Consider the following 22,559-nt stretch of genomic DNA (forward strand, 5'->3'; position numbering starts at 1 on the left):
GGGAATTTGTTCCCCTTCATATGATTGTGTGAAACTCTGTCTGCTTGCATTCGCCTATCTGTGTCAGTGTATGTAAATGTTTCTGTGTGCGTTTGAGAGCCAGACCCAGAGGATTCCTGCAAGTGAGCCCGTCTTCTAATCCAGTCTTGAGTAGGCGCATTGATTTATTGAGCAACTTTTGTTAGTTCGGAGAAGCCCCGCTTCTTGCTACATCCTAATCAGCACACACAAGTGCACACATGCATACACACAGCAGATGATTGTTATCTGAGTGTTGATTAACTGAGTGAAGACTGCAATTTAGTGATAGTTACATTTTATATTTTATTTGGATTTCATCTTTCCTGATTTTGAAAGCTACTTTCTTAATACCTTTTCTGTTTAAAATAATCTTTCCTCTTCTTGAATGTATCTCTCCAGGTATTCGGCCTCAAATCATGAACGGGCCCATGCATCCCCGCCCGTTGGTGGCCCTGCTGGACGGGCGTGATTGCACCGTGGAGATGCCCATCCTTAAAGACTTAGCAACCGTTGCCTTCTGTGATGCTCAGTCCACGCAGGAGATCCACGAGAAGGTAGGAAGACGCACGCACCGTAGTTCACTTTCAGTGTCTTCCACATCGCAGCTGAACCTTGATGGAGAGACGGAATTTACCCGTCACTCATATCTCCCTCTTCCTTTTTCTATAGCGCTGATATGTGAAGTGCGTTATATTGGCCTCATACACACCTGCCAGTTAAAATATAGTGGCTTCATTATGATTTAATGTCACTTTGTAGCACTGACTGTAACGCCTATATCAGTGCCATTGTTCTAATAGAGAATCTCGTACAGCGGGGATGCGGTGTAATTACATTGGCTTGTAGAGGCTCTTTATTGCTTTTTATGCAGCGCCGTGGTTACAAAACAATATATGGCCACAGAAATGGGTATCACCCAAGTGCTATCTCTTCATCTGCAGACAGAGTGAGGGCTGCTATATCTTCCATCGCGCTGTTTTTATGAAAATGGGACATATTAAAAAAGAAGCATTTGCATAGAGATCAATTCAATCAAAGACCTTGGGCGGTGAGGAGAAGGGGGGAAAGTGGGTAGCTTTTTGTTTGTTTTAACACTGCCTTATCAGGAAAAACATGATTGTAATGTTCACCTCGCAAGCATATTCAGCAGTTTGCAATAATAACTTGCAGTCTAGATACCCAGAGGGGCGGTATAGATTGAAAATGTCCAATCTCTGCTTTCTGCAGCATGGATGCGAAGATGCAGTGTTGATAACTCTGGGAGTTTCAGTTCAATGTTGTCAGGGCGGACAGCAGCTGCCACACTCCCGTACATATACACTAGACAACAATAAAAAAAAAAAAAATCTTATGGAAAAGATTGGCCGAGGATTGAATATGAAAGTTGCCTAAGGTTATGTGAAGTCTTCTACCTGGTAATCCTCTTTTTTCTCAAGTGATAGGGATACAATAAAGCACACAGGCAAATACCAATCAAGATCAAGTTACAATACCACTTCAGTGAGACCAAATCCTGTATGCAGCACCTGCGCTCCAGCATCATAATCCAAGGTCTCTGATCCCTCGTCTTTGTCACAGTCGTCGCACCTCATAACCACATGTGGCTTGTAAAAGTTGGATGAGAGCCCATATGGCAGGGAGTCAATATTGGCCTATTACTTTGTACGCCGCCTGACTGTGATCATCCAAAAGAGGTGTTAAGCTTGGGGCTTGCAGCTAATGACTCTTAATGTAACTAAAAGATGATAGATGGAAAAATTATGATACTGTGTTCAGTTAACAGTTCAATCTCTAAAATGCAGGGGGGGGGGGGAGCCATACATTGCGTGTTGTCGTCTCGCGTCATTAGTTAAACTGTGAATAGAAAGTCTTCACAATATCAGCAAATGTTTACTATTTTCCATTTATAAGAAACAATAAATTTTCAAAGCAGTAAATCCTTTAATAAACCCTAAATGGGGTTATATAGATATTTATAGCACTTTTCTGTTGTTAAAGTACTTCACCCATTCACATTCACATATTAAATGCTGTGCTTTATCTGTTACACACACACACAAGGATGAATGGGAGCATTTAGGAGGTTCAGGCTCTTGCACGAAAACAGTTTAAGGTGCATACTGGAGGAACCAGGTGTCAGACTAGTTTAGTGGACATACTGGTTAACATCTGTTTATTCTTTGGCACTAAGACATAACTTTTTTTGCTTTCTTGCTGCTATTTCACTATTTAGGTGGGGGACTGGGGTAAATGTGCAAGAAGCCACGTTGCTTTAGATAAGCACTGAGGCTGCAACCAGGAAAACTGGTAACCTCCCTCTGACCTAAGCGGCTGGACCTGGCATGTAGTCTTCTGTAAAATCAGCACATCTCGTGTGGACGGATTTGTTTTAGAAGTATTGAAAGATTTTGTGGAATCGATGCACTGCTAAAGTGGATTTTGAAGGTACAATGGCCAGTGGGGTCAGAGCTTGTTGTGTTATGACATATTTCACAGTATTTTGTGACGCTGTCCTGCAAAATGCTAAGCCACCTTCGTTGTAAGAAGTTTTAAGTAGTCTGTAGTTTTATGAAGCAACAGTTTGAGCAGCACAACATCCCTGCGGATCACTCACGGGATGACTTCATTGCCATAAAGTCCCCCTCCTAGAAGCTAGGAGTGTGCACTACAGTGTGCACATCACCAAATCAAAACTCCCTTGAAACAGTCTATCTTTTGCTCAGCCAGGCTAAATGTGAAGCACGGGCTTTGTGCCTTGTCAGAAAAGTCCAGGCGTCATAAGAAATGATAGATCCTTAAAGCGATAAGGGTTTGGTTACAGTGGAGAGGGGGATGTAGCTGAGGTCAGAGTTTCCATTAACATCAACTACAATCAGGCTAGAAGATTCCTTCCCCCAGCTCAAAAACAACACAAGACCTTCAGGATCAGCGCAGAGGGAGACAATTATGTATGTGTGCGTTTTGGCCGGTCGCGCATGTGCGTGTAAGGAGTGTTTTAACCTTGAACTAATATCTGGAAGGCCTGTCCAGGACACTGCTCTAATAAAAGCAGTATGGAAATTCAGAGCTAATCTACTAATCACAGGAAAGCTAATGCAGCTTGGCTGGAGGTGAATGTAGAGCTGTTATTTAGGCGCTGACAGGGGCCGGGGCTGATACGGAAGGGGAATAGTTTAGATCCACATCACAGGCCAGGTCACCTTGTCCACGTTAAGTGGCAGAGGAGCAGCATGAGCAGCATTTCACAGTGATTGTCCCCCCCCCCCCCCCCCCCCGTCCAAGGTGACAGAATTCAGACTTTTTTGGGAAATGTTTCACTTGGTACATCTTAAGATTGTTTTTATTTATTCTTTTTTATTTAACTTGAATGGATTGTCTTTGGGTAGGTAGATTCAACAACGCCACCATGTGGTTGTTTAAAAGCACAGTTAGTTTTGACCTTTACCTGCTTTAAAATAAGTAACAACCACTTTCACTTACACTTAGCTGACATGCATCTTTAAGCTGGAGTTTGCGCAGCCTAAAATTTTACTCAATGCATGAGTACAGCAGGTAAGAACATTTGGAAGAAATAACCACAAGCTACTAGTCTTGATGCATTCTCAATCATCCAAGTAAGTAAATCTCCAAAAGTTGATTCTGTTCATCTTCTCCCACTGAAAACGCTACATCCAGATGAATAGAATCAACTTTTGGAGACACAAGCTACTAGGGCAAATGCGGGATACATTCCCAGGAATCGGGAAATTTTGAAGCCTGAAATACAGAGCGGTACAGTCTGGGTAGTAAATTAGTTACTTTCTTTGTAATGGGGCTATTTTAATTCTATTATTCTATTTAATTTATAAGGCTTATCCTGCAATCAGTACCTCTCTATCCAGTCACTTATCCAGATCTTGTGTCCGTAAACGCTCTTGGTGCAATTGTGAATACCGTGCAGAACTGAGCCCCCGCAAAACAATATAATGACTGTTTCTACTTCCAGTGCAGGTCTGTTAAATGGACAATGTGTCAGTGTTGCTCGCGGCCATGTGATGTCTGTAGTTCCCCCTCGATGTGAAATCTATAATGTTCACAAATGTCGGAAGTCACGGCAGGCGTGTGATTTTCACAGCATCTCTGAAAGGAATGCGACAGTGTGATTGTCATGAGCTCTTGTATCCCCAAGTGGATTTAATAGCCGTGTTTTGCATGAGCAAACGAGTAAACTGGCCAACGGAAGACACAGATTAAGGAGGGAAAAGCATTTCATTCAGTTGTGTCATGCAAAATTTTATGAATACATGTGTCTGCAGGTGCTTAATGAGGCAGTGGGTGCCATGATGTACCACACCATCACCCTGACCAGAGAGGACCTGGAAAAGTTCAAAGCTCTACGCATCATCATCCGCATCGGCAGCGGCTACGACAACATTGACATAAAGGCTGCTGGAGAGCTGGGTATGAACTCTTTAAATAGCGGCTACTAAATCATAATCATTTTCTTCTCCACATCTGTGCTCGTGTAACAGCCTCTTTTTCTACATCTGAGCAAAGCTCTAATGTGTTTTGTGCTCCTTTGATACGACTATCCCGCGTCGCATTGATTTCTTGTGAGGGAGCAGGTCTGCTGATTTGCTTGTTTGATCGTTTGTTTGCCTGTTAATGACAAACGATACCTCAGGTGCCTGTAATCAGATTTAGGTGAATCTTGAAGGGAAGATTCATCACATCGCAGCGTTAAAATTGGACTGACCATCTAAAAGAAAAGCAGCGATGAAATAGAGCTAATAGTCGTTGTCCCTAAAGCGGACTACTTCGAATACCACGTATACCGTTTCCTTGTTTTTACTGTATGGATTTTTTCTGAATAGTATCAAAGGCTGAATAAATAGTCAGATGAAGTGCAGACATCCCGCTGTGAGCCAGAATGTTCAAAGAGACAGAGTAAAAGACACACGGGGAAGGAGAAGAGTTCAGTTTTCTCCCTGAAACACCACCCAGGCTTATATCAGCAGGCTGGTGGCTCAAAAAGCTCTTACAGTTGACAAAGCTGCCATTTCCCTGCCAATATGAGATACTGTGTCTAACTGCCACCCACTCACCGAAGGCGCTCTGCCTTGCAACACAGGAGTCAAAAGCTATCGTGCCTGGAGAAGGCGGCGCTGATATGACGGCTGTTCTCGGGGAGAAGAAAAAAGGGGCCATTGATTGAGCAGGCTCGGTCTATTTTTTGCTGTCTAGAGACGACTGCGCTGTTATTCCGAGATACAGAGTGAGATGAGGACATTAGGAGGAGAATGAGGGCAGGCAGAAGTGCTTAAGTGTTAGAACAGAGAAAAAAAAGTAGTCTGTGTTGTTGGAGGAAACGGCAAGGTAATACCACAAGGTCAGGCCTGTATATCGGCTGAAAGGAACAAAATTATGAACACTGCACTGGATAAGATCTTGACTTTACATATTTACGTGTGTATCTTCATATTATTATTGACGTTTAGCAGGTGATGTTTGGAATACTGATTACGTTGCCCAAATATAGACCTAATTAAAGATAACCCAAGTTATTAAGGGATCAGTTCACACCATTATCAACTTTTCATGTTTTTCCTCTGGCCTGTCGCGGGGGCAGCAGCCTAAGCAAAGAGGCCCAGACCTCCCTCTCCCCAGCCACCTCCTCCAGCTTATCCGGGGGAATACCAAGGCGTTCCCAGGCCAGCCGAGAGATATAATCTCTCCAGCGTGTCCTGGGTCTGCCCCGGGGCCTCCTCCCGGTGGGACATGCCTGGAACACCTCACCCAGGAGGCGCCCAGGGGGCATCCTTGTCAGATGCCCGAACCACCTCAGCTGGCTCCTTTCGATGTGGAGGAGCAGCGGCTCTACTCTGAGCCCCTCCCGGATGGCCAAACTTCTCACCCTATCTCTAAGGGAGAGGCCAGCCACCCTTCGGAGGAAGCTCATTTCTGCCGCTTGTATCCGCGATCTCGTTCTTTCGGTCACTACCCACAGCTTGTGGCCATAGGTGAGGGTAGGGACGTAGATCGACCGGTAAATTGAGAGCTTCGCTTTTACACTCAGCTCCCTCTTCACCACGACGGACCGGTGCAGCGTCCGCATTACTGCAGCTGCAGCCCCAATCCGTCTGTCGATCTCCGGCTCCCTTCTCCCATCACTCGCGAACAAGACCCCGAGATACTTGAACTCCTCCACTTGGGGCAGGAACTCATCCCCGACCCAGAAGATCTACAGAAGATATCACCCCTATATGGGTAAATATAATAAAATATACTTTTGGACCAAAAGCTTCCTTTGAAGTTTTTATAATATATGACCTGTGTTATAGTACATAATATCCATTCACGTATCCATCATCTTCTACTTGTCTAAAGTGAGGTTAGGGGTGGCAGCTGCCTAAGCAGAGTATTCTAGTCGTCCTTATCTCCAGCAACACGTTTCAGTTACTCCTGTGGGATCCTGAGATTCCCAGACTAGGCTAGATGTATAATCTCTCTAGCAGGTTCTGTATGTCCAAGGTCCTCACTCTATCTCCAAGACTGATCCCAGCCACCCTACAAAAGAAACTATTTTCATCTGCTTTTATTCGTGACCTTACTCTTTTGGTCATGACCCAGATCTCATGACCGTAAGCGAGTGTTGGAATGTAGACTGACTGGTACATGAAAAACATCAATCCGGCACACCAAATCCACCGGTCTGTTTCATCCTCGGCTGCAATGCGTGCTGGAGGTCACGCTCCAATGAAGCCGACATATTCTGATGTCATTTTCACACTCCCTTGAGATGCTGACCATGAATATCAGAAATCATAGTGACCCATGTTGGTTTTTTCGCCCTGGACAATAAAATCTCCCTCTGTACTCATATTTCACGTGTCACATACGTCTTTAATGTGCTTTTCAACCCTTCTGCCTTGTGTGTGTTTACTGTTCTATCTTTAGGCATTGCCGTGTGCAACATTCCCTCGGCAGCTGTGGAGGAGACGGCAGACTCGACCTTGTGCCACATCCTCAACCTTTACCGGCGGAACACCTGGCTCTACCAGGCTCTGCGGGAGGGCACGCGAGTCCAGAGCGTGGAGCAAATCCGGGAGGTGGCATCCGGTGCCGCCCGCATACGTGGCGAAACCCTGGGTCTCATCGGTTTTGGTGAATATTCAGTTATTCGCTTTCCTCTTTTAGCCTTTTTCTGGCTCCTTCTCTTGCTTTTTCCTCTTATTTTTATCATGTTTTTTTTTAATTTACTCCCCCTTCCGTTGCTTCCACTTTTGTGCTTTCATATCCTCTCACCACTCAGTGTGCCTTCTGTTTTCCTGCTCTGATAAGGTTATTTTTCACCCTCTGCCCGTCCCACAGATTATCTCAAGGTTGTCTGTTTCGCCTCCCTGCGGGCTGACTTCCTCTCTCTGCCTCACTGTTCTCATCCCACTGCTTTAATGCTCACCATTATATCTCTATTATACTCTCTTCTTCTGTTTTCAACTCTTCTTCTCTGTCACCACGGTCCCTCGACATCTTGCCCTGCCATGATCAGGCCTCATGGCAGACTAGATTCTTCCTCTGTGTGTTTGTGTGTGTGTGTTCTGACTTGATTCCCTCTCTGCACCTGTTTTAGTGGTGATTGTGTGTGTTTGTGCGTCACTCTGCCCTGTCACAACATCACCGGGCCGACAGATGCTCTGTCTTCTCACAAGCCTTTCCTGAGTGCCACCTTATCTCTCTGTCCACATACACCCCCCCCCCCCCCCCCCCCCCCACACACACACACACAAACACACAACCTCCTTCCTCCTCTACAGGTCCCAGACAGCTGCCTGGACTAACTGTGCCTGAACAGCGGGTCCTGGCAGGGAAGATTTCTCCCCCCTGTCTCTCCCTTCCTCATCCAGTCCTCCCATTTCCAGCCTCCTCCGCTGGTCTTTCTGGCTCAAGCTGTCTCCAAAACAATATCCATTGTCAGTGGGAGGTTGGGGACATCGAAGACCTCTTGGCGTTGGTTTCTAGGACTCTGCATATTCAGCCAGCTGCACAACTGTCAGCAAATACACAGACTGAAAAAAAAAACCCTCTAGCTCTGGGGTGACAGTAGACTCGAGGACTTGAAGTACCAAACAACCAACCATTTGATCTTCTTCTCAAAAATAAGTTCAAGCCTTTTAGTTGTGAATTATTCTGTTATTTCTCATATGTAAATGTAACCAAGTAGCTGTGGTCTGCCTATCTACCTCCAGTAAATATCCAGGATAATCCTATCAACTAAATTTGATCTGATAAAAAACTCATTTTCAACTTTGGAATTTGGGGAATATGTTAGTCTGGGAAGAGACATCTAAGATACCTTTAATCAGCATTTTTATATGAATGAAGGCTTAAATGATCATCAGGGTTCAGTGTGATAAGCTTGAAATGCCATTTTAGTTACTAAATGCAAAACAACATTTTTAACACATTATATTCCCCTAAAAATGATATTTTTAAATGTTGCATCTTATACTAAAAGTGATTGCAGACAAGTATAATTACTTTCTCTTGAAACGTCTCAAAGCAAATTCAAAACAAAGAAAATTCCACTTGCATATTTAGCATTTCCAGTTGGTCAAATCAAATTAGCCGTGCAAAGACAGTGTTGATACTGCAGCAGATGCAGATGAGGACCGATGAAAAAATGTTGGAATTCATTACCCAAGTCTAATCCTTCCCACATATTTCTGCAACATTAGCCGATTATGTGTCAAGGAAACATAAAAACTGAATATCCAACCGCCAAAGTTATGCTTCCATGTTTTAAGAGACACAATCGCAAGGTAAATAAGGACTTTTTGACAGCCTCTGGTAATTGCACATTTTTCTATGCTAACTGTACTCACTTAAATTTTTAATTAACAGAATCCCATTACATCCATCTTGAAGTTGCTCACAGTGAAAAGTCTAATCACTCAAACCAGTTTATTTGAGTGATTAGGTTTAGTTCACTCTCACCACTATGATCAGTATCATCTCCACATGAAGCAGGCAGCTGTTTTCAGACGATTGCGCACTACCCGCCTGCGCCGAATGGCACACAGACACAACTGACAAGTATTTGAAAGCTAAAGAGAACAAATAACCGTATTGCACGTTATTGGATTTTGCACTTGTTGCATCTCTTTGCAGAATATGGAAAATATCTCCAGTGATATTGTGATGTCGCCTGGTTCCTTTTGTAAAAACAGAGATAATCTGCCTGCTGTGCACAAGGACTTTTGAAACAATGTTTTTTAAAAAAAAACGTTGACCTCTTGGCCAATTGCCACCATGTTTGCCTCTTCACTGTTGGGTGAGACAGGGCTGATTTCAAGAATTGGTGCTTCAGCCTCGTGTTTTACTGCAGAATCTGAAACCTTTGTCAGCAGAAAAATTTGCAATGCAAAGCAAACATCTGCTGCCGAGTCGAGAGTGACATGACAGAGATCAAAATGTTCAGATCCACCTGAGTGGGTGGCAGACCCCCTGGTTTTCGTTGCATGTGGCATTGATAAGTGTGGGACGGGAGGGCGAGGCTTAGAAATAGAGACGACAGAGGAGCTGACATATTAAAGGAAAAATCCGCACAAAAAAAATACAAATTCTTTTTTTCCCAGTGCAACAAAGTTAGAGGTATTTTTAGATGCCAAAAACTTCAGCTGTTAACTGATCTCATTGTAAATCAAGATTGTGTAGATCTAGTTTCTCTTTAAACCCAGTTCTTTGCAGACATTTTCCAACAATCAGAGAGGCAGAAGAAATCATTGCAGAAGAAGTGATGATCCAACTTTCCACAGCTGCTCCAAAAGGTTTAGTAAATCACATCGTACTGCAGCTGCAGGATGACCTGGTCTGTTTCAAACTGACAAGAAAAATCTTTTTAAAAAATTGATTCCTTTACTGCTGCTGTCTGCATCGCTTTTTTAGCTTGCACTTACAGCAGCTCACACCCACGCTCTGTGTTGTGTCAAACGTGGCCTGTGAAAATTAGGAAAAGTAACGTTAGCAGAAAGAAATGGACAGATGAATCACTCGAAGAAAAGTAAAGTGCGCAACTGTGATCATTGCAAAATTTGTAGTTTTATTGTGCGATAGCTGCAGCTATATCTGGGTCTTTAGCATTGCACGTCTCTTATCGGCTGACATTGAAGGAGAAGAAGAGAAGGAGTGATTCTCTTCAGCTGTGGAGTGTAAGAGCAGGATATAATGCTCGATCACAAAGAGGGGACCTTGAGAGTGTAAAGGACCTTATCGATCCTTTTTACGAGCAGCAACATCCACCTCTCCATTACTCTGTCCCTCTCTCTCTCTCAGCTGCTGCTGCAGAGCAGAAACTGGCGTCTCCAGCCAACAGAGTGGATACTCGCATCCTACACAACAAATGGCTGTGAGAGACAGAGGGAGAGGCTCGAATGCTGCACATTCAGTTTCTGATTCACTGTCTCACAACTTCACCTCACATTGGGCCTCATTCACAAACAGTGTGTTTGCACAAACGTGTGCCTAATCAGCACAAACAAATGTTTTACTCACAAATCCGGGATCCATCCGTGTTTTCGTGCCTGAAGTGGTTGGTGCACGGCAAACGAACGTAGAGCTGCCTCAGACTTAGAAAATATAAACATACATGTTTTAACTAAATGCTTAGCAGGTTAAAACTGACTTAAAACAATTAAAAAACCTTTAATTTATTAAGGCAGTGGCCAATTACATAAAATAAACACAAATCCGTTGCCTTTCATCCTTGCTGGACGTCATCGCCGTCACCTCGCCACTGTTTCAACAATGTCCTACTTACGGATGTTTGTATAATCTGGTCGGTTATTCCTTTTTCCATAAACTTGTATCTTAAGCTTTTTTCTTATATCTAAGTCACGGTCTGTGCGTCAAGGATTCAGTATTTACCGCTTCAGTGATTGCAACCCGAGTCTCTTGGTGTGTCTTTCCAGTTTCCACCTTAGACATTATGTTTCCTCAGTCCACAACTTTTTTTTTTGCTTAAGTGACCTTTTTTCTCTTAGAACAGCTTCACAGCTTTCTCTGTGATCCGCCTCTAGGCAAACACGTTTCCTTATATAGAGAAAAATGGGGCCACGGAAGTATGCTGACTGCAAGTAACGTGCGTGCACCTGCTGATTTACAGTGATTCTCTAACGTGCACACGATAGTAAGAGTAAAATTGGCTGCTTTTGCACGATCCACAAACCTGACTTTTGTTTGAGTGCTTATTTTGTGCACAAATTTAAAAGCACACACGGTGAATGAGGCCCTTTGTTTGTTTGTTCTTGTTGTTTTTTAATTTTTTCATCATAGCTCCTTGTCTTCATCATAAGCCTTTTTTCCCTTAGTGATATTAAAAGTAGCCTTTTTCACAACTTTAATATAATAAAGCCGACATGAAAAGGCTGTTGCAACATGAAAGATGTTCAAGTGACATCCTGTTACTATTAGAAGAATGAAAGGTTTATTTTTTGTGAAGTTTTTTTTAGACATTGGCTTCTTTTTCGCTCATTTTCAGGTCAGAACTTGTACTTGATTATTTTCTCTTTTTTTATCATTCAAGCATAAAAAAGCACTCAAATCAGGGGATGAGCCAGTGCTCAATTTAGCAAAGAACTCATTTTAAATTGTATCTTTAGGCAGTTTGTCAATAGTATTCTATCACAATAATAAAACCTATTCCCCCCTTTTTTTGGATTGGCAAGGTGGTTTCTGAAGAGCTATAAGACAAAAACTTATATCTCTGCATTGTTTGCAGTGTGTCGTCAAAGGGTTAGAGTGGTGGATGGCTGTGGCTTAGAAGGTTGTGGAGTTCCCATACTAATTGGAAGATTCGTGGTTCAATCCCTGGTCCTCCTCTGCATAATGATATTGTGAGTGCAAGATACTGAACCCAATGAGTTCACTGGAGTGTGAATGTTAGATAGAAAACACTGCGGACGCAATTCTACGTACTACATCTTTTTTGATACATGTCTACAAACTAGTAGATGGTCTAATACGTCTTGATGCATGCTCAATCATCCAAGTAAGTAAATCCCAATCTGGATGTAGTGTTTTCAGTGGGAGAAACATTTCGTCACTCATCCAAGTGACTTCTTCAGTCTCAGCTGACTGCAGGTTTCCCCAACCTTATAAACAGTGCATTGCACAATGACTGAAACTAACATCACTGAATGAACGATGGGCTGGGAGGTCAGTTCCTTGATCATTAATGTGCAAATTCTCATGACCATTGATCAACAACTGACCTCCCAGCCCATTGTTCAGTGGTGCTAGTTTCAGTCATCGTGCACTCACCCACTGAAAACGCTACATCCAGATGATCAGAATCAACCTTTTGGGATGGTCTCAATGGAAGGGGTGGTTGTCAAGAAGACTTAAGCAAGGGAAACAGAAAAGGCTGAGATATGACAAATTACACAAGAACTGGAAACAGGTCTTATGGTATGATGAACCAAGATGAACCAGTGGTGTTGGGGATCTTGTCAAAATTGATGGTATTATGAACACAGAAATGTACCGTCAAATTTTGGCTACTATGCAATACCATCTGGAAGGCATCTGAGCAGTTTAATTTTGTGACATGACAGTGATCCCGAAACACACTGCCAATTCAGTAAAAGCATACCTGGATAGAAAACACACACAAACCATGGAGCGGTCGGACCTCAACATTACTGAAGCAGTGTGGGATTATTTTGACAGCGAACAGAACAAAAGGCAGCCAACATCCAAAGAAGAGCTTTGAATGTCCTTTAAGAAGCCTGGAGAACTATTTCGGAAGACTACTTAAAGAGTTAATAGTTAACAAGACATGTAAATGATCAGTGAACTGGTATTTAACAGTGCAACTTTTGAACTTGCCTGGCTTTTTCTGGAGAAGACACGCTCTGTTAACGTACGAGAAATCCCTCTGTGTCTTTGAGCACGTTGACAAACTTTATAAACTCTTTGTTTGTGTCCCCAGGTCGTTCGGGCCAGGCGGTTGCAGTGCGAGCCAAGGTTTTCGGCTTCAACGTCATCTTCTACGACCCCTATCTGCAGGACGGCCTGGAGCGCTCGCTGGGCGTCCAGCGCGTCTACACCCTGCAGGACCTGCTCTACCAGAGCGACTGCGTCTCCCTGCACTGCAACCTGAACGAACACAACCATCACCTCATCAACGACTTCACCATCAAACAGGTGCATTACTCAAAACAAACACAGACACGCGTCGCCCGCACACGTGTCACCCAGACAGAGCTGAACATCCCATTGAACAGCTGTGACCTGATGTGGGCTTAATGCGGTGCTATCTAGCAGGTAGACAAGTCGAGATGCTGGTATATTATTACTCTGTCAGCCTAGTGTCTGTCCTAAAGAGCATTATATCTGGCAGAAAGAGAAAGCAGGAAGAAGAAAAAAAGGACTGGAAACAGCAGCAGCCTTCCTGCCTGTACATTCCCTGCTCTTTATCTTAAGCTCCACCAAAGCTGGACACAAATTCATTCCTTTGCTCTGTCAAATGCAATTAGTGCCAGCCCACGGCTACAGCAAATATATCGACTAGGCTGCACAGTGTGAGGGGAAAGTGCTGCTCTCTGAGTCAATAACTGCACTCTTGAGGCACTGCCTGGGGTGACACCTGCAGGGCAGCTGAGGAACTGCACAAGCTGGGGACGCATCTTCCTTCTGTCAATATCACCCCGCACTGTGACACACTCTCTCTCTCTCTTTGTCTTGTCCCTCGCGCTCCATTCTTCCTGAGTTACAGTATGTGAGGAGATGAAGAGGAGTGGGTGTAGGGTAATAGCCTAACCCAGTTAACTCTGTGTCTTTTCCAAAGCACAAGATTCTCAGCTGCCTCTTAAGTGCTGCAATGAAAGAACACTTTTCTGTCTTTCCTCACCCAGAATTTGGCAGTGGCTCTTAACGTTTAAAGTGGAAACGTGTGTGTGCATGTTTGTGTATTTTCTGTGTGTCAAAACCACCAAGGCCTAATAAAAGACTGCCTGCCAGCGTAAAGGCTTTTCATGCCCCTGGATTTCAGCTTTTGTCAACATTAAGGGATTACTTTCTTCTGAGCATATTCATTTGATTTTTTTCTTCTTCCTCCCTCATACACTTTTTGTTGTGCCTTATTTTCTCCCCCCCCCCGGTAAGCAGCAAGGGGTGGCGGTGCTACTTCATCTTTCAGCTCATCCCTCGTCCTTCATTTCATCTCCTTGGTTTGAACAAAGCCTGCTCTATATCCCACATCTGACAGCATTTGTCCCAGTTGCCTTTCTGTCTCCTAGATCTTTCAGGTGTCAGGTGAAACAGAGATGTCACCATTTTATTCCTTCTTCTCAATTTATGTCCTGTTTAATATGTCTTAAGACATATAATCCAGATTGATGCTCTCTTTTAGATCAAACACATTCATTTGCCTGCCAGGCTGGCATACACACAAAAGTCCATACATGAGCTGTAAAAAAGCTGGCTTCATCTGTGCCTAGTGTTGACTTGTTTGTGTTTGCATGCCTTTTGCACTACAGATGCGTCAGGGTGCATTCTTGGTCAATACTGCACGGGGAGGTCTGGTGGATGAGAAAGCTCTGGCCCAGGCGTTAAAGGAGGGAAGGATACGCGGAGCTGCCTTAGACGTCCATGAGACCGAGCCCTTCAGGTAAATGCACACATGTGCCAAATCCTGGACAGATATAGGCAAGCAAAGTGATGGGTGTGTAGGAAGGGAAAGACAAAGAAACAGAAAACCTTTAAGAGATAGACAGACAGGCAGGAACAATGGCAGATATAGTTATAATGAGATAAAAGAGAAATCATGTGCTTCTAAAAGGATCCTTCAGGGCCCTGTGTGTAATAGAATTGAGGAGATGGAGAGCTGGATTTATTCTTGTCAGAGCAAGTTAAAAACATTTAAAGGTACAGGTGTATGCTTGAGTTTGAATAGAGGTGCAAAAAGAGGTGAATAATCTCCATTTTTTGGTATCCAAACACAACGATAACCCAAGAAAAGACCATATTTATACAGGATTATTAAAACAGACCTTCTTGGACATTTTTCCTTACGCTTTATTCGTGAGAAAGTGCCGGGGGCAAAGTGGTGAAAGGCCAAAACTAGGTGAAAAGGCATCAGTAAGTGTGTCATAACATGCAATCAGCTAATTAAGAGTGAAAGTGTACAGCTTAATTTGAAGTATAATCAATAAATCTATAATTTCTTCATTTTGGCAAATGAATGAATGAGTTACAAGTACTGCTGAATTGATTTAATAACTATTCAAATGACATCTTGACACTTGTTACTTTTGTTGTCAATTATAAACAAATTAATTCAGTTAAGTACTGGTGATATGAATAATTGGAAAATCTGGTAACAGCTTCATCATGAACTATACTGGTGACACTGGGTAACCAGTCTGAAATAATTGTAAATGAAATAATTTCAGATTTATTTCCCAAAGCTCACCTGTTCCCCTTATGATTTGACACCGTGTTTTAGCTTTGAGCTATGAACTGCTTTCATCAGAAGGCAAACAGCTTGGTACGCGTCCCACTTCTCCACCATCCTAAGATCCGTGTTTTCCGTCTCAGCGGGTAACTGGTGTTGTGTTGTTCACGCGTCGGGGGCAGTCAGAGAGTTTGGAGGCTGATTATTTCTGGACAGCTGCTCAGCTGAGTGGCTGCTCAAGAAGGCTGAAACTGAACCCGATGAATCTGGAACTCATGCTCCGCTAACCCAGCATGTCAACGGGGGAGCGTTTCATAACTTTGGACCTCCATCCCACGCGGCATGACACCGATTTCAGGACGCTGCTGACGCGTTGCAAAGCTTACACGCAGAGAACCAGGCTAGGTGTTACAAGGATGATGGAGGGGGAGGAGGGAGTTGATGCTGATCTGTTTTTGTGAGTCTCCTGAGAGGAAAGAGGCTGACAGAAAGGAAGTATCAAAGCAGCAGGAAGAAGATGGTGGCATCTGTGAATAACAGGATCTGACATTTTACCCCACTGGCCATATTTCCAGACAACTGTCATGTAAACTGTACACAAATAGTTTTTAAAGGAAAAGAAATAGTTACAGTATCAGATGGTTTTGATATACAAGAATATGTTTTGTCATTGGCCTCAAAATAAAAATAATTAATTCTACGTTTGTATTTCTTTATAAGTTAATTAGTGAAGCCCTCCACAACATCCGGTACAGCCTGTTATTGATGTTAGTTTTAATATAATTCTGTCATCATGTGCTTGTTGGAGAAAATGTGCATACTGTATTAATTTGACTGTGTGCTGTAGTTTTGCTCAGGGCCCACTGAAAGATGCTCCAAACCTGATCTGCACGCCACACACAGCCTGGTACAGCGAGCAGGCCTCACTGGAAATGAGGGAGGCCGCAGCTACCGAGATCCGAAGAGCCATCACCGGTAAGCCGCCGCGTTTCAATTTTGTTGTCCAACATCCATCGAAACTAAACATCCACGGCTTCATTATGGAGGCCCGCGCCTCGGTGCAGTCTCCCGCGTGACCTGTTGCACGTCTTTTCTTTCCCAGATGTCACATTTCCACTTCAATAGACCCTCGGCAGCCTTTATTAGATCTGGACCTCTTAATTGATGTTATCCTTAGCTTCACGACACAGAGTGGCTCTCGGGGGCTGGCCTTGCCGCCACCCTGGCCAAAAAAAAGAATTTAAAAAACTGATTGTTAAATGGTCCTAATTTGCATTTGTGTATCTAAGCCTGATATGTTTGTCAGTCTGAACTCATTAACACTTTGCATAGCCTGGCCGCTCATGCCCTGTAACAAGTCGTAGCCTTCGAGTGTGTTAGATTTATGCAGCTCTTTTAAGCTGAACGCGTGTCTCGTGACAGGCCGTATCCCTGACAGCCTACGAAACTGCGTCAACAAGGAGTTCTTTGTCACTACGGCACCGTGGGCGGTCATGGATCAGCCAGGCGTTCACCCTGAGCATAATGGCGCTGCCTACAGGTAAGGACTGAAAATACAGCCATTATTTTCATTTTAAGAACAACAGTTTTATCACCTGTGAGCTACACTAAAGTATCATAAACTAGAGCAATTTCCTTCGTTTGCTCCGCCTTTATACAGTTGTAAAAGATGTCTTGATAGATCGGTGGTTTTTATAGGTTAGTTCACCACTCCTGTAGAGCCTAGCATCTCATCCGCTAACGCTTCCCCTTAGCAGCAGAAATAAATTCTGTCCACATTGTCCCACTCTTCGCCATTCTTGATCTCAGCATTTCCACCTCCATGTGCTTCTTTCACGCAGCCAAGTGAACCAAACTCTTCCAGGCGTAACAACCGGCATCCCCCAAGACAAAATTAATGCCTAGATCAGGACCAGGTAAATACGATCATCTGGGGCCAACAGCCTCCGGTTGGAGGTCCTGGATATAAGACCCTCTCACCTCCTGAGCTCACCTGATGTGTGTCCCTCCTGTAGTTCCCCTTCAGCACTTACCTGTTTGAATGAACACAGAATAGAGATGGGTAGCAGTGAATGTGGGTTTTTGAGTGTCACAGAAAGCATGACATGAAACCACTGAGGTGCACTTCCATGGATGGAGTCATGCTTCGTGGTTTCCTTCTTATAGGTATTTGGGAATGTTCTTTCCAGCTATTTTCTCCTTCTCTGGTTGATGGATTTTACTGTGATTTCCACACCCATTTCCCCCCCTAACTAATGTGACATATTAGCTCTTTTCCACCAAACAGTCTCAGGAAGTCTGTGTTTCAGGAAGTATTAAGATAACTGCATAACTGCATTTTTTTAAAACAATAAAAGAAAAATGATGGGAAAGAAAAATATGTGGCTCATTGATAAATAGAACATGTGCTGCTTCTTTCATGAGAGGATTGTGTTTTCTCCTTTTTATATCAAATTATGACCCAATCATCTTTAAATTAGGCACTAAAACTTTACGAGCTATGAGCAGATTATGTGCATTTATAGACCAAACAGTATCTTGCCTTTTTATTTTAATTACCATAATGAAACTGAAACAGTTTCATATTTAATCTAAGCTGAAGAAACAAATCAATAAGCAAGGCAAGAAATACTTTCCAAAGTATGTTGATTAATGTAATCTCTATAAACAGGAAGATCGCCTGGAGAGTTCATGCTCCACCAATGCCCACGTCCTGTTTTAAGGAATGTGATCCAGATGTACGCCAAAGTTTAATGGATTCTTCTCTACCTCCGCTCCCTCGTTGCTTCTAGCTTTATGAAATTAAAGCCTGGTAGCTTCCGCAACTTGGTTCTGATCTTAGAGAAGTAATTAATGTCTTTTTTAAATTGTTTGATGTGTAAAAAGTTAGTAAACAGCAAAAACTCTTTTTGTCTGGCCATCTGTTGAGTCTCCCTCTCTTTCCCCATCTTGCACCTGTTTCATGTTTAGTCTAATCTGGCTGCATATTTTTCTGGACATATTAAAACGACAAGAAATTCCAATTTTATTCACATTAATTTGGACCTTTCTGAATCTGAAAATTCAGCCTGAAAGCTAAGTAACTCTTAAACACGTTCCTGAAAAGGTGGAAAAGAAGCAGCAGTTTCACTAGATGATGAGGTCTTTGCACAGAATCCTGTCTTTCACGGTTGTACGTGGGGGTTAGGCTCGTGTCGGCACCACTAACCTCTGACCTTTTCCCTCCCCAGATACCCGCCAGGTGTGGTTGGAGTGGCTCCGGGCGGCATCCCAGGGGCTTTAGAGGGCATGGTGCCTGGTGGGGTGCCCATCGCCCACACCTTGCCCTCTGGTACACACCCCTCCCAGGCCCCATCGCCCAACCAGCCCTCTAAACACGGCGACACTAGAGAGCACCTCACCGAGCAATAGCAGCAGAAAGGATACATACGGCAGCATCTCATCCGGCCTGTTGACACTCAGAAACAACCAATCAAAGCAACTGACCAACTGGGACCAAGAGACAGTGAAACGACACAAGCGGCTGCCTGCTAAAAATCCAGCCAGCAACTGGGAACAAAAGAAGTGTTCCGGGAAATTTGTACTTTTAACCCTTTTAGTTTTTACTCTCTGTCTCTTTGGGTTCAGTTACCGACTTTACTCTTTGATGATGATGTATTTTTGTCTTTCTTTGGGACATGCCTATGATTGTGGACACAGAGTCCAGTGTTTTTAGTGCTCCGGGATTACCCGATGAGACTCTGTTCAGCTGCCCCCACCGTACCACCCACCTCAGAGCTCATGGGAAATGTAAGCCCACTTCTAAACACACCAACTGAACAAGAGAAAAAAAGAAAAAGAAAAACCTTTGGCATCATACGTTACTGGATCGTATGACCCCTGACAGCGCTCCTAATCTTCCCCGCCTCTTCTTCACCCAGCTCCAATCCTCATTGTGTAACAAGTGTGTGTTATTTAGGCCCCCAATTATGCCTCAGAAGAGAATTATTATTAATATTGTTTTTTTCTTTTTATCATCAGTGTGAATGACTAAAAATGGATTATCAGCTTATATATATTTATCAAATTAAAGAAAAAGATTGTTCATCAATTATAGTAATCAAAAGTGGGCTTTAACCCTTTCCTGGCAGTGGTACATTTGACACCTGTCACAGCTGGAGTTCCAGCTTTTCACCACTAGAGGGCACTTGTACACAGTGTGAGAATTTGAGTTTTAAGTGTCTCCAACTTACTACTTTTTAAAGCAGTTGGTGATTAACGTAAAGCCATTCATTAAACACGTAACTGCAGCTGAAGCTTTTGAAAAGAAGTTATTTTGTACTTTTAGTTCCTAAAAGCTCAGCGATGCATCCAGTTCTCTCCAGAGAAGCGTCTGATGGCTAACTAATCATAATGGCAGTCTTGTTAGACATGGTGACCCAGTCCCTTCTGTGAGCACATTTCACACTGAAGACAGGAAAGGGTTAAATTCAGCATGGTTTCTTAATGACTCAGGAATAACACTTTTTTTTTTGCAGATATTGTTTCTCCTCCCGCCCCTCCCCCCCGCAAAATAATTGTCTATAAAAGGAAAAAAAGAAAACACAAAGACTGATCTGGTTCGTCTGAATATTGAATATTTCTCTCCATCATCCTCTCCATCGTGGTATTTTTATAAAAAGGACACATTCACACAATTTTTTGGTGTTAAAGAGTTTTGAGGAGTCCTGTTAGCTTCGTATTGCCTAGTTAAATGTTCCTATAACCATAGTCCTATGTGATCCCCCCTCTCTACCTGCTCCTTAATATTTCCTTTGTTCTAATGAAGGCCAGGTTCTTTGGGGCATCCTGTACTCTGTAAGAGCAATAGCTGAAACTCTTATTTAGTGTCCCAACAATAGCAGAAGAGGCAGCCAGCAGTATGTTTTTGTTTTTAGTGTGAGTATTTGTATTTGTTTCTTGTACAAGGTGAACATTTAGCATTCAGTGCAGTTCAAATAAAAAAAAAAAAAAAGAAAGAGAAAAAAAAAGATAAAGATACGATTCTGAGAACCAGCCGTCTGTACTGACTTCTTGATTTTCATGTAAAACAAGTTTACTCCCTTGTCATGTACATGCACTGGCCGCTTCATTAGGTACACCTGTTTGTTAACTCAGCAAATGTCACAGCAAGAAAATAATCACATTTAGCCATGTACAGTCAAGATTGGCCTTCAAAGGCCCAGCAGAATGCAGAAGAAAGGTGATTTTAGTAAGTATATCAGTAACTACTGATCTACTGGGAATTTCCCCGTACAGTAGAGAAGAAAGGTGAGTGGCACTTCTCTGGGTGAAAGTGCATTAATCGTGCACGGAGCATCTCTGAAAGCGCAACGCATCGAACCTTGAAGCAGGTGGCGTACAACAGCAGAAGATCACATGCGTGCTGTGTCTGTCTGATAAGAACAGGAAGCTGAAGCTACAATTTGAAGATTTGTCAAATTGGACAACAGAAGAAGAAGACTGGAAAAATGTTGCCTGGTTTGCATGTCTTGATTTCTGCTGCAACATTTAGATGATAACACCAAATTCCTAGCATGGATCCATCGTTCCTTGTATCAGTGATGGAGTGATGGGATATTTTCTTGGTACTTTTTGATCCTGTTGGTACCAATTTATTATTGAGTAATGCTGCTGACCATCTCAATCCCTTTCTGACCACAGTATACCCATCTTCTGATGGCCGCTTCCAGCAGGATAACACTATATCACAAAGCTCAAGTCTTCTCAGACTTGTTTCTCAATGTGACAATCTGCTGTGCTTGTCACCAGATCTCACTGCGCACCTTTTCAGATGTGGTAGAATGGGAGAGTCACATCATGGATTAGCATGAACGTGCAGCCAACAAATCTGCAGCAACTGTGTGATGCTATTATGTCAATATGATCAAAATCTCAGAGCACTGTTTCTAATACAATTTTAATTGTATGCTATGAAAAATGAAGGTCATTCTGAAGGCAAAAAAAAAGAGTCCACACGGTATTAGCATGGTGTACTTCATAAAGTGATCAGCAAGTGTATATTTCATAATTATGAAAAAAATAAAATAAAATAAAAATCACAATATCAGGGCTTTATCACAAGTGTAAAGCCCCAATACTTGGTGGTGGTGGGGGGGGATGAAGACAATACTGAAATAGAATGAAATCCAGTATTTGGGGCTACAAGAAATAACTTCTTATTGAATGAAAAACAAAAACAATCTCACATTGTTTAGTCCCAGAACAATTAATTTAAAGGGGAGGGGGGGGGGGGGGAGGTCTGTTTTTATAAACCTCTCTTGATCTAGTAATTCTGTAAGTTTTAAACAAAATCCTGCTGAGGGGGTAAAATAACAGACTGTATATAAAAGATGAATGTATGGAACATAAGTGAAAAGTACCTTAAACCTGCAGTTCTTCATATTGCCAGCAGGGGGAAACTCTTTGGCTACAAAAAGAACCCTGCAGGTTAATTAATATTAAAAGTCTTATTCAGAAATTTAAACTTTAATAAAAATTTGTATTTAATTTTGTCTAAACTGTTGTTTTGCACGTTGCAAATTACGGCCCACGTCCGAGTTAAAAATGATGATAAAGCTAATGTGGGGCCCATCTTGTCCTGAATGTGTAATTTTCTTGGCCAAATTAGCCCCGCTATCAAGCACCATGATGGCCAAGATGTAAATATTCAATTTGAGCCTTTACAACATAACTTTACTAACCAATAAGTGATGGTACCGAGGCTAAAGCCATCTTTTATATACAGTTTATGACATGCTTCTAAAACTAACTGTGATTTGCACTATAGAGAACTCCATACTGCAGTGATCCTACTTATATTTAGATGATGTGGGTGCACAATGTGAACATTATTGGCTGTGTCCTTGTGTGCGATCAAACATTCCCGATCCACCATCACCCAGTGACTTCAGCTATAACAGGAAGGAAAAGCAATCGTGCGTGTGTGGCGTCACCAATTCAAACAACGAATTTAACAGTGGGAATTAATGAACAATGCAAGTAAGTAAGTAGGTGCAAGTGAGTCAAATTTAATATTAACGCTGTCCACTGAAAGAGGCGGGGCGTTTGGTTTTCTTTCCCCCAC

At 42.8% G+C, this 22,559-nt stretch overlaps 1 protein-coding gene across 7 annotated transcripts in view; it reads left to right on the top strand.

Annotated features, from left to right (window-relative positions):
- The window catches only part of ctbp2l (C-terminal binding protein 2, like), a 95,775-nt gene extending 74,241 nt beyond the window's left edge, over positions 1–21,534 (top strand). For 6 of the 7 annotated variants that reach the window (XM_026178442.1, XM_026178443.1, XM_026178445.1 and 3 more), the window contains 8 exons: positions 421–575; positions 4,317–4,461; positions 6,958–7,164; positions 12,989–13,203; positions 14,538–14,668; positions 16,302–16,429; positions 16,877–16,994; positions 18,685–21,534. In XM_026178442.1, coding sequence (XP_026034227.1) covers positions 421–575; positions 4,317–4,461; positions 6,958–7,164; positions 12,989–13,203; positions 14,538–14,668; positions 16,302–16,429; positions 16,877–16,994; positions 18,685–18,865 — 1,280 coding nt within the window. In that variant the 3' untranslated portion in view covers positions 18,866–21,534. Of the gene's footprint in view, positions 1–420; positions 576–4,316; positions 4,462–6,957; positions 7,165–12,988; positions 13,204–14,537; positions 14,669–16,301; positions 16,430–16,876; positions 16,995–17,295; positions 17,371–18,684 lie in introns of all 7 variants that reach the window. The other variant, XM_026178441.1, reaches the window with a different exon arrangement.
- Positions 21,535–22,559: the final 1,025 nt, after the last annotated feature.

The sequence above is a fragment of the Astatotilapia calliptera genome, chromosome 8 (assembly GCF_900246225.1).
Source record: "Astatotilapia calliptera chromosome 8, fAstCal1.2, whole genome shotgun sequence".
Lineage (NCBI taxonomy): Eukaryota > Metazoa > Chordata > Actinopteri > Cichliformes > Cichlidae > Astatotilapia > Astatotilapia calliptera.